The sequence below is a fragment of the Poromitra crassiceps genome, assembly GCF_964638095.1.
Source record: "Poromitra crassiceps genome assembly, chromosome: 25".
Lineage (NCBI taxonomy): Eukaryota > Metazoa > Chordata > Actinopteri > Beryciformes > Melamphaidae > Poromitra > Poromitra crassiceps.
In genome coordinates, this window is record NC_139649.1 from 2,559,313 (window position 1) to 2,576,812 (window position 17,500).

General features: G+C 45.4%; 2 protein-coding genes across 6 annotated transcripts in view; one reads left to right on the forward strand and one right to left on the reverse strand.

The window, feature by feature from the left end:
• Positions 1 to 3,215, forward strand: part of pltp (phospholipid transfer protein) — a gene marked incomplete at its 5' end in the record, with an annotated part of 13,839 nt that extends 10,624 nt beyond the window's left edge. The window contains 2 exons of one of the 5 annotated variants that reach the window (XR_014553757.1): positions 1,776 to 2,565; positions 2,596 to 3,215. Coding sequence is in view for 1 of the 5 variants with exons in the window: in XM_083660785.1 (XP_083516911.1) it covers positions 1,776 to 1,859 (84 nt within the window). Of the gene's footprint in view, positions 1 to 1,775 lie in introns of all 5 variants that reach the window. The other 4 variants (XR_014553758.1, XR_014553759.1, XR_014553760.1 and 1 more) reach the window with 4 other exon arrangements.
• Positions 3,216 to 8,227: 5,012 nt separating this feature from the next.
• kcnq2b (potassium voltage-gated channel, KQT-like subfamily, member 2b) overlaps positions 8,228 to 17,500 on the reverse strand; it is a gene marked incomplete at both ends in the record, with an annotated part of 21,432 nt that continues 12,159 nt past the window's right edge. The window contains 6 exons of the mRNA XM_083660986.1: positions 8,228 to 8,960; positions 9,218 to 9,393; positions 10,156 to 10,279; positions 10,875 to 11,006; positions 12,821 to 12,929; positions 15,703 to 15,750. Of these exons, the coding sequence (XP_083517112.1) occupies positions 8,228 to 8,960; positions 9,218 to 9,393; positions 10,156 to 10,279; positions 10,875 to 11,006; positions 12,821 to 12,929; positions 15,703 to 15,750 (1,322 nt within the window). The remainder of the gene's footprint in view (positions 8,961 to 9,217; positions 9,394 to 10,155; positions 10,280 to 10,874; positions 11,007 to 12,820; positions 12,930 to 15,702; positions 15,751 to 17,500) is intronic.

The following is a 17,500-nucleotide window of genomic DNA, read 5'->3' on the forward strand; positions in this document are numbered from 1 at the left end:
GATGTTAGATAATCACGTTTTGGCAGCGAGCTACGAATATTGACATGTAGGAAGCCCAAGGATTTGCGTTCACAAAAATCATTAAACAACAGATTAGAGGCAGTGGGACCGCGAACAGCAGGCCCTGGGTTTGGGTGCAGATTACCAGAGATAAACAACAGGAGAATGATTAAAACACGTCTGAAAACAGTGCCAAAACAGACAGCGCCTTACAGAGGGTTTAATCATCAAAATGAATGGGGAGGAGTCATAGAACTGTTGCAGTAAGAATACAAAGGAATGAAATGTGTTACACACCGATTAGGAACTCCTAAAGTCTTTGTAATCCAGAAGGATAATCCCTGTTTGGTAAAGCAAAATCCAGAAGTACATTGGAAAAATTATGGCAGGCTCCTGTGAATGCCTGCTGGCAAAGCAGCTGGTGCGATGTGCCAGAAAATAGAAAAGATTGGAAGCCACTTGGTTTATGTGTTTACACTTTATTCTGTTTACACTTTGTTTATGTTAATTGATTCTGTTTACACTTTGTTTATGTTAATTGATTCTGTTTACACTTTGTTTATGTTAATTTATAGGGTATCGCTCCGTTCACCACCATTCATATGTCACAATGCTGGTACAGGTTGCCAGAATAAAATGTCGGCATTGTACTTTTCTGCAAACCATGGATACGTAGAATATCACGTTTGTGAACCAAGAGACGTTTCATATCACATTTCTAGATACGTAGGGACACTCATGCGTCACGGGCAGCACGGGGAAACGGGGGAAACTCCCCATTCAAAACAATGAGCGCTACCCCCCACGCTACCGCTCGTAAGTAAGTAACTCCAGAGTGTCCCTACGTATACGTGCATATCAACATGATCAAGTCTGCTATTGAAATAGCGTGGGGGGGCGGGGCCACTGGCCAGTATGGGTGTTGTGGTCAGGGTGGATGGAGGCCGCAAACATTTGCCTTTGATTTTTTTCATCAGGTTTTGGGGGAATTTTTCTCTCCAATTGTACTTGGCCAATAGACTACTTGCACAAGTCCACTACTTCCTGAAATGAGTAGGGCATCTTGGTTTCCTGTCCTACACTATTGGATGAACTGATTCATGTCAGGTGTGTCTGATCACTGTTGTTGTGACTGCAGCAGTCAGGCACACCTGACATTAATCAGTTCATCCAATAGTGTAGGACAGGAAACCAAGATGCCCTACTCATTTCAGGAAGTAGTGGAGTTGTGCAAGTAGTCTATTCCCCCTGCTGTCCCGGTCATTGCTCCTCCCCCTCTGCTGATCTGGGGAGAGTTGTAGACTAGCACCATGCTTCCTCCGATACATGTGCAGTCGCCAGCCGCTTCTTTTCACCTGACAGTGAGGGGTTTCACCGGGAGGACATAGCACGTGGGAGGATCACACTATTCCCCCCAGTTCCCCTCCACCCCGAACAGGCGCCCCGACCGACCTGAGGAGGCGCTAGTGCGACGACCAGGACTCATACCCCACCCACTTACTATCCTTATGGAGTGGTTATGGAGTGGAGAAAAGTGCTGTTGGGAAAAACAAAACAAACTGAGCTAGAGAGATTGTTTTATCTCTCTCTCTGTGTCTGTCTCTCTCTGCTTGTGTGGGTAGCCTACCAGTTTGTCTCTTTTCTCTTGGAGGGAAAAGTGGCAGAGCGCCGCTCTGGTGTGTTCCGGCAGCACTACACCCCTGGTCCATGGTTTTGCAGAAACATCAAGTGCCAACATGTTCTTGTGATGACTTGTGATGCTGTCTCCTCTGCAGGGCTACATCGTGATAGGAGCTAACCTGCACTTCACCACCAGTCTGAGGGACATGATCGAGAACAAGATGAAGGCAGACAACTGAACAACAACACACAATACAACAACAACACTGACAACACTGACAACAGCATCTGAGGGATATGATAGAGTACTGCAGGAATGAGTCTGGAAGACCTGGATGCTCACACTTCCGCTTCCTTTGTCTAAAAGTCAATGGGATTTTTGTGGGGATTTTGGTTAAATGCTTGAAATAAGGTCAGTGATTAACCAAAGTTTATGAAACAGCTAACTTTGTATTCAGCAAGATAATCTTCACAAATGAGGACGACTTTTATGATTTTCGAAGCGTAAATATGTTTTTCTTAATCATTTTCAGTAAAGGCTTAATTTGTGAAAATTCTCTTGCTGAACACGACATGCATTGAACTAAAATTCCCATACAACAATCCCATTGACTTTTAGAGTTGGGAACCGGAAGTAGCAGGACTAGCTGAGTTGTCATCCCTGTGCTACGCTCTTGAGCCCAATATGAGAGAAAACTGACAACACTGACTGAACCTGTCTGCCAACACTGTTAAGCGGAGTGACCTTTAGGGCGGCGCTGGAGCGTTAGTGTTAACAGAGCAACAGTCTGTTCTCCTCCATTAGCATTAACAGTGTTAGCTTTAACAGTGTTAGCTTTAACAGTGTTAGCATTAACAGTGTTAGCTTTAACGGTGTTCGCTTTAACAGTGTTAGCTTTAGCAGAGCCACAGTCTGTTCTCCTGCATTAGCATTAACAGTGTTAGGTTTAACAGTGTTAGCATTAACAGTGTTAGCTTTAACAGTGTTAGCTTTAGCAGAGCCACAGTCTGTTCTCCTGCATTAGCGTTAACAGTGTTAGCTTTAACAGTGTTAGCTTTAGCAGAGCCACAGTCTGTTCTCCTGCGTTAGCATTAACAGTGTTAGCTTTAGCAGAGTCACAGTCTGTTCTCCTGCATTAGCATTAACAGTGTTAGCAGAGCCACAGTCTGTTCTCCTGCAGCTGGAAAGACGATGATACCTCAACATCACTGTGAGGCAACGTACTTCAACATTGATGGAGATTGACAACTATCAATGTGCTTGCATAGTGTCAACTCTGATTTGATTTCGCTTATTTAAGATCGGCTCTGCTCTGTTCCCAAGGCGGAATGCTAATGCTAACGACATGTTTTACTAGCATGGTAACCATAGCCACATCACACACCTGTCTAATGCACTGTCACTGTAGCAATCAATCACTCTTGTGATTACTCTACTGTAGTGTAGTTATACTGTAAAACTGTGTGTTCCTGTATCCTCATATATATTTGTTTATATATATTCTGCAGCTTCAAAAAATAAATGAATAAAACACCTGCTAGGTATCTTAAACACATTTGACTCATTTCCACCGACAGTACTCACATACAGTAGAATCATATAGCATGTCACATTGTCAGAGTATGTTAGATTATATGTAAGGGATAGCATCAGTGTATGTGATTCCGGACGGCAGACGACTGAAAATGACCCAAAATCACAATAAATTGCCAATATTTTTCATCCTGTAGGCTACTGTTTTCGTTGAAGTTTCTCATAGATTAACAACCCTCCGTTTGTCTATTTAACCCAGGGACACACGACACAGGTCTCTGCAGTCTGACGTTTTGGTTCAAAAGAAAATGACTACTGAATGAACACTGAAGGCACTTTTGGATTTACGCTGTTTTTTCAAAATAAACATTACATTTACATTACATTAGGTCATTTAGCAGACGCTTTTCTCCAAAGTGACTTACAATATCACATTTTGTCAACAGTAGAGAAATCAACTATGCAACACAGTCTATGAGAACTAAGACCTTCTGAAGGAATAGAGTAACCTTAGAAAGTAGTTTGAGAAGGAATAAGTAGCCTAACATTAGTTTGATTTTTTATAAGAAGAAGAAGAAGAAGAAGAAGAAGAAGAAGAAGAAGAAGAAGAGAAAGAAAGATGTTAGTTCAAGAAGGGCCCAGGTGTAGCCTGAAAAGGTGTGTTTTTAGTCTCTGCCGAAATATTGCATTGATTCGGCAGTCCTGACAGAAGGGGGGAGCTCATTCCACCGTTGTGGCACCAGGGACAAAAAGAGTTGCGATCGGGATGAATTACTTTTGAGCCCACGTAGCGATGGAGGGGCAAGGCGATCTGCAAGGTTGGAGAAGCAGCAGGCCCGTAGCTACCATAGCTACCGTAGGTTGCGACTTGCGTCCTATGCAGCATGGCACCAGTTGTGTGGGGGGTGGGCACATTGAGGGGGTACTTTTGTGGTGGAAACCTGACAGGTACTATCAGAAGAAGAGCCATGTAAAGTAGAGCAGGTACTGGCTCTGTACTGACACCTGGTGGTTCAATCAGAAGAAGAGCCATGTAAAGTAGAGCAGGTACTGGCTCTGTACTGACACCTGGTGCTTCTATCAGAAGTAGAGCCATGTAAAGTAGAGCAGGTACTGGCTCTGTACTGACACCTGGTGGTTCTATCAGAAGTAGAGCCGTTTAAAGTAGAGCAGGTACTGGCTCTGTAGTGACACCTGGGGGTTCTACAGCAGACTTAGTACAACCTGAGAGTCGCTCGGGTGTTTGTGTGTGCACAGGTGTGTGTGTGTGTGTGTGTGTTTGTGTTTGTGTGTGTGTGTGTGTGTTGTTGTTGGGTTGATGGTGAAAATAATGCTGGCTAATGCTAACGTTGTGACATCACGTTGTGACGCCCTCTTTCGGGTTTGTCATACGAACCAAGGGATTTCATCTGCCATTCTTTATTCCAGACATTTCGTAAATCCCTTGGTTGATATAATCCAGAAGTGGGCATGCCTTTGGCTCTCTATGGGATCTGAGCTTGCTGATGGACAGCTTCAGCACCAACAATAGACATAAATAATATGGACGTAGCTATCCCATTAAATTTCGTTTTCCTGGCGGAGTTCAAACGTTGGCCGTCACCATCTTGATTTTTCGTCAGCAGAGTGGGAGGGAATGGGTTGAGTCCTTCCGCACCTCACGTGAGAGGGGAGTTTCCCAGAGCCGCAGCTCCGCCTGCTATTGGTCCGTGATCGGCAAGCTGTGTGATCACTGGTCAGGCGATCTGTCAATCTGTCAATCACCCCTTTTTCTATCATCTATTTTACTCCAAACGGGCGAGTTATATAAAGAATTACCCCCCTACAGTTGTTATGAAAAGGTGAAAATAGCTATATAGACCAAAACCGTGTTTTGCCCCTCACTGGAAAGATGTTTAATCATGTTACAAAGTCAGGCATTTTAACATGGGGGGAATGCCTACTGCCCCAGACGCCTAGTGGCCATTCGAGGGACTACAGCTTTTCAATTCACTTCCGCATCATCAGAGGGAAGGGGGTGGGCTTGCCCACTGGCACCAACAGACGTCCGGTCAGCCAGGAAGTAGGTGGGTCTAACAGAAAGTGGGCGGGTCTAATTTTTTTGTTAAATGGAAGAACAAATGGCAAACTGTCGGCTGCTGGCTCGTTATATCGTCTGTATGGAAAAACTAAAGGGCGTACGTAATGGAAATATGTCAAAGAAAACATTTGTACAAAATAAATAAAATAAGAATACTACATAGATTATTAACAATAAAAAATAGGCATAAATAAATACATGTATAGATTCGACATCAATGAATAAATAAGTAGCTCTGGTACTTACCGACATGTTGCATATACAGAAGTGAGATAGATAGAATAATATTATTTATGTACATTCTGTCCAGAGCCGCCAGCCATTCACGCCGGTGAACTGGTTTCCACAGGTTTCAACTGGAAACCAGCAGGCTAACCATGTTTAGCATTTCTCAATGAAACCAATGGAGCAGCTTTCTGCTTTCATTGGTTCAATGGGGAATGCTAAGAGCTAACATGTTGTCAGTTCACTTGTCAGTTTTTTACCACAAAGTGATGAGTGTCTGGTGAATAGTAATAATAATAATAATAATAATAATAATAATAATAATAATAATAATAATAATAATAATAATAAAATCCCCAAAGTCATGTTATTATGGGCAGCAGCTCTGGACTGGAGCCTCTAGAATGTGCTGTGTGAAGCATTCACCTCTCTGGTCAAATGTGACTGCTATATGTGAGGTTAAGCTGGTAATAATGGCTGTAATGTTTCTTTAAAGACAACAATGATTCTAAAACTGAAACAGTCACTAATTGGTGAGCCAAACAATCGTATGTGTGTAAGGCTGAGTGTCCATATAGCATCACGGTATCCAATTCCATTAGTAGTGGGGGGTTTTCTGAGCGCCATGTCCTTTTCAATTCTTCCCAATGAGGAGAGTGCTGTGACTGGTGCGCTGCATGGTCACCAGGGGGCGCTGCATGGTCACCAGCATTCGTTTTCAGGCAACTGAGGCACTGGGATGAAGCGCTCCTCAGTGCCTTGCCAGTGTGGACAACACCCTAACACCCTAACATAACGCCCTAAAATACACCCTAATGCTGTATGGACGACACGCGCCCTAAAATACACCCTAATGCTGTATGGACGACACGCGCCCTAAGTAAAGTAAGTCATGTGTTTGTCCAAGTGCTGATCCCACATGAGTTCGCAAGATACTGCAATCATAACAAACAAGAGCAATAACATAGTGAGCAAAAGAACAAATATAATACACCACCATACATGTCAAACAAGGAAACCAATGAGACCACAAGTTGTGAGAAGTTCACCAATCAGTGACATTGAGAATAAACATCTGCTTTACAGGTTAAAATGGTCAAAATGTGACTCACCGCAACCCTGACCAGTAAAAACACTGTCACAATCCCATAGTAGTCCTTCAGTAGGATCTCAGGCCTTCTATTGGTCAACTGTCTATTGATCAAGCTGGTGTCTTAACCCTTTAACTGGACGTCCAGCACGTTGCCAATAGTTTGTCCTTTTAACTATTATTAACTGTTATTTCTTTACATCCAGTTCTCCAGTTGTTTCCAGGGAGTCATTCCTATGTTACCAGGGTCCTATGTTCCTCAGGTCCTATGTTACCAGGGTCCTATGTTCCTCAGGTCCTATGTTACCAGGGTCCTATGTTCCTCAGGTCCTATGTTACCAGGGTCCTATGTTCCTCAGGTCCTATGTTACCAGGGTCCTATGTTCCCCAACTCTATATAGCGCATGATGGGCATATAGTGTATAGTGTATGGGTATATAGTATATAGTATAAAGTGGGGTTGAGTAAAATTCTATCCACAGAACAACCTAGACTTTAATATTCTCTGCTGGGTCACATTTGATCCTGAACACCACATTTTTGTAGAGACCTTCACATCAAATCAAATGATAACCATTGGGTTTGTTGTGTTTATAAAGCTGTTTTGAAGCCTTAAAATACACAGGACATACAGGACACTGGGGAGTGGGAACGTAGGACCCTGGGAACGTAGGACCCTGGGAACATACACTTGTGGTGACCACAATTGACCACTAGAGAACGCTAATGGATAAGGACATAAACTGCAAGTGCAGGTTGGACTGGGTCACATGACTCGAGGGTGGAACTATAAGGCTACTTTCTTGCCTCGCTCCTTCAGTCTAAGCCTCCCTTCTGGGAGAGCAACTAGATCCTTCAGTCTAAGCCTCCCTTCTGGGAGAGCAACTAGATCCTTCAGTCTAAGCCTCCCTTCTGGGAGAGCAACTAGATCACAGCACACACACAGCTAGCTCGCTCCCACCATGTCATCTAGATAAATGCTGGGCCAAAATGAGATCCTCTCGTCTCTCCGTTCCTCCTCTCTCTACACGTGAGACCCCAACATGAGACCCCTTCAGAATGTGCATTTGATGGACGGAGTTTGGCTTGCTGTTGAATTGTGTCGCCCCATAATGAGAACAGTAGAGTGGGAGCTAGCTATCTGTGTGCTGTGGCCTACTGGAGTTGTGCTCCCAGAAGGGAGGCTTATGGGCAGTTTGTAGTACAACGATTTATGATGGTCGCCACCAACCATGATACTGTAATACTATCATCAATGTTGATTGGCTCAACGGACATCGATGATCATGGTCATGACATCACAAATTGCTGTACTATAAATCGCCCTTGAGACTGAAGGAGCGAGGCCAGAACGTAGCCTTATATAGTCCAACTCCCGAGTCATGTAACTCAGTCCAACCTAGAGTTCTCAGTTTCAGCCTGAGCCCAACGGAAACCGACCCCGCCCGATGGGCTCGTGCCGGGTTCGCGGTGACAATTTATGCTAATTGCAGGTCGGGCCAGGTCGGGCTCGGGCTTCAACTTACTAGGGTTGGGTCGGGTTGGGTTTGAATTTTCAGGCTCGTTGAGAACTCTAGTCCAACCTACACTTATGTCCGTATCCACTAGCGTTTTCTAGTGGTCAACTGTCGTCATCACACACTCGAATTTCCAGTCCGGCTCCTGTCTGGTTCTGGTCCTACTTGGTGCCAGTCCAGGCCTGGTCAGAGTCCCGCGGGGGAACGCAGAGCTCCAAGTCGGAGTCTGACTCCCCCTCAGCGATGTAGGACCGGACGGTGGCACAGCGGGAGGTGCCTCCTCCTCTGTGGTCTGCTCCTCCCCGGTGGTCTGCTCCTCCTCTGTGCTCTGCTCCTCGGGGTCCTCCTCCTCTGTGGTCTCCTCCTCCTCGGTTCGAGGAGGAGTAGAAACCGTTGTTGAGGAAGTCCATGTTCTCTCTGGACTGAGATATGGAGAGGCCGCTGATCGAGCGCTCCAGCTCCTCATGGTCCATGGATAGGATGGAGACCTCCTCCCCTGCCGTCCCATTAGATCTCTCTCCTGCTCTCTCTCCTGCTCTCTCTCCTGCTCTCTCTCCTCCTCTCTCTCCTGCTCTCTCTCCTCCTCTCTCTCCTGCTCTCTCTCCTGCTCTCTCTCCTGCTCTCTCTCCAGTGCTATGGCGGTGCGATCTGCTGTGTCTCTCTCCAGCAGGAGGTGGTGGGAGTCGAACCAGCGACCCGTCACCCGCTGGACTTGGAGTGTTGCCATGGCTACGTTGGGGAGGGGGCAGGGCTTGCTGGTGGAGCTGGGAGCTTATTGGCTGCCAGGAGGTGGAGGCAGGGCAGGAGGGAGGGTCGTAGTTCCTGTGTCCGGTGGAGCTGCTTGACCGGATCATCCTCGACCGAGGCTTCTCCACATGGTCAACCGAAGGCGCCCTGCAGGACATGACAACAACATGTCAACAACACATCAACAACACTTCAACAAGGGGATGCTGGTGCCTGGTGGTCACTGTATGCCTCCCCCCGCTTCCCCCCTCCCTCACTCAGTACGCATTCCCCCCCAGGATGGTGACGGCATGTCCCGCCTGCAATAGTTTTCCCCCAGGATGGTGACGGCATAAATGCTCATAAACACCTAAAATGTGTGAAATTGAAAAAAATCAGTTCAATTCAGATTGAATGGGACTGACTGGAGGATCTTGGGGATTGACTGGCTCTTCACCAGATGGTCTACAGGACTCTGGTAGGGCGGGGCAGGCTCAGGCTCCTTGGACCCAAAGTAGGCGTCAGTCTCGGCCTGAGGGATTCCCATTCGCTGGATGTAGATGTTTACCAGGAAGTCTAACTTCCTCTCCATGGACAGGACCTGGGGACACGAGCAGAGTCAGACAGACAAGTGGTGACTGGAGATACGAGCAGTCAGACAGGTGGTGATTCTGTGAGACTGACCAGACCAGAGTCTCTTAAAACATACGTGTTGGCTTGCGCAATTTGCAAATGCTCCCGCCCAGTGGCGCCAGCAGGCGTAATCCTGCAATCCGTTTCCCCCACAAGCACTGTCACAAATTGTCACTTAGGGCCTGTGTCCACCTAGCGTCTTTTTCCGACGTTAAACGCTGGAAGTACGCTGGGAAATGCTGATCTCGGCGCACAATATAACAAGGAAGCAGTCAGAAACTAACGTTAGCTCAGTGCGGTAGTAGCTTGATAGCTGACAGCTAACATTAGCAAACAACACACATACAGTGATTTAGCTCAACACTCACCAGAAATATTAAGTGTCTAGCCAATCTGCTCCCACAATTGAGCCTTTCTGTCTCTGTTGCGATAGTTTTTTCATATGATTATTTGCCAGAAAAGGAGCACCCAACACCAGTGTCTTTCTGAAAAGTTAAAATAATTTCAGCTGGAAGCGCTGGGAGCGCTGGGAGTCGGGCGCACAAAAACACCAGAGCGCTCTGAAAATATACGCTGGACGCAGCGCACTTTCTCTAGACGTCCGTGTGCGCTCACATACGCTCTCCCCCCATTGGAAACAATTGAAAATAGACGCCGGAGCTGATGAAAAGACGCTAGGTGGACACAGGCCCTTAGACTGGTTGCTAACAGAGTGGCTGCTAATGGTTACCTGCTTCTCCACCTTCCCCAGCCGTCCCATCATGCTCGGGTCCTCAGGAAGCTCCTCATTGGCTGGTTTGGGGCGGTCCTTGTCTGCTGTGATTGGTGTTCCCCTGCCGACAATCTGGTCCACTCTGCCAGTTCCCAGACAGAGTAAATCAAACTCAGAGCTCCGGGCCAGTGAGGACAGAATAAATCATCTTGACATTTGGTTATTTAAACTGTGCAACACACTGACTGGACAAAACATCAACCTGCTGTGTGAATGTAGAACTAGTCTCTTAAAACAGACTCTCACAATTTCTAAATGTTTCCGCCTAAATGTCTGTAATTTGAGCACAGAAAACTTGGTCAAAACGGAAAGGGAAACTCAGGGGAAATAATGAGTGATGATAGGGGGATGTCCCGGATGTCCCGCCTAAAGGTAAGTGATTGGAGAAATATTTCTCCAATCACCTGCATCGGTTCGAACTTCCTCCGGTCTGAAGCGTTTCCCCCCCAACTTCCTTTGTCCATGTTCTGTGGGCGTGAATTACAGACCGTTTAAGCTGAATTCGCAAAATGTAGAAGAGACAGTCTGGCTTGAGAGACTACTGTAGGTCTAAAAAACCCAGAACTTAATGTAAAACCCTCCCACACAAGACTAAAACAATGGGGATCAGGGTCGGGGGTGGGGCCTTGGGTCGGGGGAGGGGGGGGGGGGGTCGTCGGGCGGTTGGGGGGTCTTGCCTGGACTGCAGGTTCTTGATGCGGGCGAGCATGTCCAGGTGACCCGCTGAATACTGCTCAATCACGTCCATCACATCGTATGGACGCAGACTCTCCTTAAACTTCCTCTTAGACACCATGAACCTCATGAGACTGGGTGAGAGACAGAGAGACACCATGAACCTCATGAATACTGGGTGAGAGACAGAGAGACAGAGAGCATGTTAACATCACCCCACACTTATTCATAGTCTATTGCTTGTATTGTTTGATTCTTTCCTAGTATTTTATTGCTTATTTAGTTGTATGCACGTTCTATTTCCTTTTCCAGCTGAATGAATCATGTTACTTTTTTGGGGACACAGATCAATACTGTCAATCTTCTGGATTTGTCGATGTTAAATGTGATTATTTGGTTATTTGTGAGAAACCACGCCCCTTGCATGTGAGTGCGCTCATAGCTGATTGGAAAGCTGATTTGCAGCTTGGTGAGAGCAGTCAGCAAGACTGAAGATAGCGTCATCTGGTGGATGTTCTCCATATTGAGGGTTAGTACTACTACTAACAATTACTAGGGCTTTTCCACGGACTACTTTTGCGATGTGAAAGTCATCTCTGTGCTGGAGAGAGTTGAGAGAGCAGAGATAAACACATTTGACCTCTCTGTCTGTTTTAGCTCTCAGTACGTCTGGAGCTTCTAACTGAATCTCTGTGGTTTGAGGTTTAGTTTCTCTCCTCTGTTTGGCTTTGTACTTTCAGATATCTGCTTTATTTTACCGTGTCCTCATGGCTCCTGAGCCGTGTCGAGTTAGTGCTGAGCCGAGGAAAGCATTTTCCTGCTGCGACTCCTTCGTACTAAAATCTTTCCACTGACAAACTAACTGAATGCATTTTTTAAGGGCTTAAAAAGAAATTAAATGTTTATCCACCGTTTCAGCTGCGACGTTTGACACAGCCATATAGCTGCTGCTGCTGCTTTGGGACTTGAGACAAGCGCGTCATTAAAGACACACTCTCAAGTAGGAACCTATGGAACCCGAGAACGGACACGGGGAACATATTATCGCTTTCTCGTGATAGCGACTTATTTTGTTATCTCGATATAACAAAGTTTGTTTTCACGTGATAATGACTGATTTGATTAGTAGGGGGCAATCATCAACTTTACACGTTTAACAGACTCAAGAATATGACCGCACAATACATCCTCACACAAACAAAAGAAAAGAAAGACAAAAACTAGTAATACAATGACATAATATACAAAAAAACAAATAGAACGACAATTTATCTAGGTAGGATCCCTTCAACATTAATTAGTATTGCCCCACTCCTCACTGGAGGAGACCCTCTCCCACTTCATGTCACCCTGCAACCGCCTGCAGCCACAATCCTCTCCAAAAGAAATTGGCCTCTCACTACATTTTTAAACAAACTTAAATTAAAACCTGTTTGGGTTCGAGCTTTAAAAAAGATTTTTTCCCCCCAATAGAATAATTGTGTTTACCACCTGGAGGAAGTTCTCATCCAGAACGCCCAACACAAGGTTTAAGGGTGTTTAAGGGTGAAAATCTGTCATTTCTGTTGAGCAACACTTCACGCGCATCCGACTACAAATTAGCCTTAACTGGTAACATAATATCCAAACTGAACTTAAATATAAAAACATCAGCATGCAGTAAACAAACAAACAAACAAACAAACAAAAACAAACAAGCAGATGAAATGACCTCTGTCTAACTAGAGGGCAGAGGTCAAACTAACTGGTCTTACCCAACAGCTGATGGTGAACTTTAACCCCTGGGTGAGCACAAATAAATAAAAGACAAAAAATAATGTGAATGAAAATCAGAATGAATTTGATGATGAATAACAAACAGGAAAATAAATAGATGGCTACAGAATAACAAACAGGAAAATAAAGGGATGGATACACGAGCAGGTTCAAAACAAAAAAAACATCTTACCAGATGGCTCTGATGGTGACCTTTAACCCCGGGGTCAGATCCTGAGGCACGAACTCACAGTGGCAGCTCTTACTGTCGTCGGCCATGTCTTCTCCTGGCAGGCTGGCTTCTGAGGAGACACATCACAGTGACTATGTTTACAATACATGATTGTCCACAATATGTTTACATGCACACAATTTGTTTACATGTACACATTTTGTTTACATGCACAATATGTTTACATGCACACAAGTTGTTTACATGTACACATTTTGTTTACATGCACAATATGTTTACATGCACACAAGTTGTTTACATGTACACATTTTGTTTACATGCACAATATGTTTACATGCACACAATTTGTTTACATGTACACATTTTCTTTACATGCACACTATGTTTACATGCACACAACATTCTGCTTTCTGCCCTTATTCCCAGAAAAAGACAATATTCCAACTAAGCTGTTTACATGGCTAATGAAGATGAATATTCCACTAATATTCCTGTTATCATGTAGCCAGCCATGCAAACTATTACTCTAAAGTAAAACCCATTTAGCTAAATGAGCCAGCTGGACTTTTACAAAACACATGTCCTTTTTCTAAATTAAATAAACTAAATTAAACATTCAACGTATTTTGAAAGTGGAAACCCATACGTGTTATTTGTTAGTGGTACGCCATGGGGTGAGACCGGGTTGGACAACAATCAGTCGTAGAGCAGGGTGATGTCATAGAGCAAAGTGATGTCATAGGGCAGAGTGATGTCATACAGCAATGTGATGTCATAGAGCAGAGTGATGGAAGGCAAAACTAAGCACAAGACACACTATAACAACCAATCAATCAATCAATCAATCAATCAATCAATCAATCAATCAATCAATCAATACTATAGGAAGGTTGAGCAAGACACAGCAGGCCTACCTAACTTAAGGTAGACAGCTCAGAGGTTGACGAGAACCGTCTCGAGCTGAGCACTCATTGGTTCAACACAGGTGTATGACACACCCACAATGAAATGTTGAAACTTAAATCTTACATCTATTCCAAGCAGTCACTCCATATTTGACATAAATACCACCTGTAATGCCTACATTCAAATAAAAACAAGTAATCTGAAGGGTTGGGTTGTTTCAGCAGTGAGTGTGGGTGGCGCTAATGCACATTTCAATTGGTTTACCAACTGCTGTTAAACAAAACTGTAGAAGAAGAAAAGGAGCAGCCTCGCCTGGCTGCTGTCGCCTGCTTTCCAGGTGAGGCAGCAGTCAACTCAAACAAGCCTATTTATAAAGGGATGTTTAAATGATGCTTAGTATATAAACAGCTCATACTTGATCAGTTTTAATGTCCATTTTCACCACTGAGATCATGCTGCTCGCCACTCATCATCGATAGCTCTTACAATCTTCCCTACACAAGTGGAGGAGTTGCTTCTGTCCACGTTTCTCAAATACTCTTGGTCCAAAAGACGTCAATCAAAGTGCAGACTGTCCAATGGATATTCCCCTAGATAATGAGCACACAAACATGTGTGTATGGCTCTTCAGAACAGAGGTAGTGGTCACTGACACGTGCTGAAGGAACCTGGTTAGTCTACGTTAAGCTCAGCTGGCTCCTGAAGGAACCTGGTTAGTCTACGTTAAGCTCAGCTGGCTCCTGAAGGAACCTGGTTAGTCTACGTTAGCTCAACTGGCCCCTGAAGGAACCTGGTTAGTCTACGTTAGCTCAGCTGGCTCCTGAAGGAACCTGGTTAGTCTACGTTAAGCTCAGCTGGCTCCTGAAGGAACCTGGTTAGTCTACGTTAAGCTCAGCTGGCTCCTGAAGGAACCTGGTTAGTCTATGTTAAGCTCAGCTGGCTCCTGAAGGAACCTGGTTAGTCTACGTTAAGCTCAGCTGGCTCCTGAAGGAACCTGGTTAGTCTATGTTAAGCTCAACTGGCTCCTGAAGGAACCTGGTTAGTCTACGTTAGCTCAGCTGGCTCCTGAAGGAACCTGGTTAGTCTACGTTAGCTCAACTGGCTCCTGAAGGAACCTGGTTAGTCTACATTAGCTCAGCTGGCTCCTGAAGGAACCTGGTTAGTCTACGTTAGCTCAGCTGGCTCCTGAAGGAACCTGGTTAGTCTACGTTAGCTCAGCTGCTCCAGCAGAACATGCAGGAGAGAAGACCTTACGAGGGAAACAATGGAAGAAACCTTGGCTGGGCCGAGGCAAAGAGGGACGGCTGTGCATGCAGTGAACACCAGGACAAACTGTGGGATGGATTGGACAGTGACATGGGACGGTGACAGTGGAATGGACAGAGACAGTTGAATGGACAGTAATATGGACAGTGACAATGGCATAAGACAACAGATGATGCAAAATAGATGGGACCATGGTTGACACAGAGACCAGGTGAGTGTTAAGGTTAGGGTCAAGGTTAGGGTTACCGTTAAGGTTAGGGTCAAGGTTAGGGTTAGCGTTAAGATTAGGGTCAAGGTTAGGGTTAGCGTTAAGGTTAGGTTTAAGGTTTGGGTTAGGTCATGGCTAAAAAAAAAGTGAAACGTGAAAATGTAAGCTGAGGGTGGGAATGGAACCTCGGTCGTTGGCATTGAACGTATACATCCATCCACCACCCCGACCACAACGCCCTTACTGGGCCCTAGTGCCCCACCCCCCCGTTACTGCACCTTCATACATTATGTGGGTCATATACCAATCATAGTGCATTGCTTTTCCTATAGGTATAACTACAAACTTGAATGAAAACAGCCTGTTTGTGTATGTGAGTGTGTGAGAGTGTGTGAGTGTGTGTGTTAGAGAGAGAGAGAAAGAGAGAGAGTGTGTGTGTGTGTGTGTGTGTGTGTGTGTGTGTGTGTGTGTGTGCATGCTCGCGCGCACACACCAGGCTGACCTGGGGAGTTCTTCTGTCTGAACTCTTCGTCCTGCATCTCTAGCAGCACTAGAGAGGGGAGGAGCCACAGAGAGAGGCTAGTAATATCAAAATAAATTCAAACAATACAAACGATAGGAATAGAATCATGCCCACGAGCAGGTCTCCAGATGTATGCATTGCAGATAATACTGTCATGTGTGTCTGGCATCTAGGGACGGGCATTGCAAATTAGCCTAGGCTATAAATGCTGTGAAACATGTCATCAGATGTTGGCAAATGTTATATGTATATGTATCTGTCCCTATACAAATAAATAAAATAAATTTAAATATTTTAAAAGTATAACAAACTAAAATCTGTCTGTCTGTCATCTGTCTGTCTGTCTGTCTGTCTGTCTGTCTGTCTGTCTGTCTGTCTGTCTGTCTGTCTGTCTTCTTGTTTATAAACAGCTAACAGGGGACACCTTGTGGTCATATGGGTAAGTGAATGTTATCTGCTCTTGATTCCCCTCCGTATGAAATGTGCTACATAAATAAGGTTTCTGGACTAGACTAATCACAGCTGGACTAAGACAACTTGTCCAATCAGAATCCAAGCTTTGTTCAAACCCACACAACTTTTTAAATTTTAAACTCTGGTCAAGATCCCAAAGTTTCCAAAGATGCCAAGCATGTCAGTCTGCATCATGTGGAAATGTCTTTAAAATGATGCAAAGATATGAGTTTTTTTCAAGAGTTTTTTCTCTCCATTTGATGTTGTTTGTTTGTTTGTTTGTGTTATTTGTCATTTGATGCAACTGTGGTCCCATCTCTCTTTCTGTTTCTTTGCCTTATTTATTTGTCTTGTCACTGTTATTCCACTGTCTGTCCCCACTCAGCCAACCCCCCCCCCCTCCAAGGTCTCTGGTTTCCCCTTGTTTGCTTTGTATCAATTTGTTCTTGGTTAGGTGTTTTCTTTTCTTAGAATGACTGACTGGTCTAATGTCACTTTCGTTGCACAAAACGTGACGCAAATCGTGACTGACAGACAGACACCGCCTGCCCGCACGCCCGCCTGCCTGCCCGCCCGCCTGCCCGCCTGCCCGCCTGCTTGCCCGCCCGGCCGTCCACTTAGGCAATTTTATAATAGGAAAAGACAATGAAATGATTTAGCAGTGTACATTGACCAGGTTTCCAGTCTCTTGTGATACACGCACAAACCATGGCTGTCTCTGAGCAGCACAAATCAAAATCCCTGAAACCTACTGCAACTGTTTGACCGACATGGTTACAGGGCTTGGCCCCTCCTACCTTCAGACCTACATGATTGACGGGCCTTGGCCCCTCCTACCTTCAGACCTACATGATTGACGGGCCTTGGCCCCTCCTACCTTCAGACCTACATGATTGACAGGCCTTGGCCCCTCCTACCTTCAGACCTACATGATTGACGGGCCTTGGCCCCTCCTACCTTCAGACCTACATGATTGACAGGCCTTGGCCCCTCCTACCTTCAGACCTACATGATTGACAGGCCTTGGCCCCTCCTACCTTCAGACCTACATGATTGACGGGCCTTGACCCCTCCTACCTTCAGACCTACATGATTGACAGGCCTTGGCCCCTCCTACCTTCAGACCTACATGATTGACAGGCCTTGGCCCCTCCTACCTTCAGACCTACATGATTGACGGGCCTTGGCCCCTCCTACCTTCAGACCTACATGATTGACAGGCCTTGGCCCCTCCTACCTTCAGACCTACATGATTGACAGGCCTTGGCCCCTCCTACCTTCAGACCTACATGATTGACGGGCCTTGGCCCCTCCTACCTTCAGA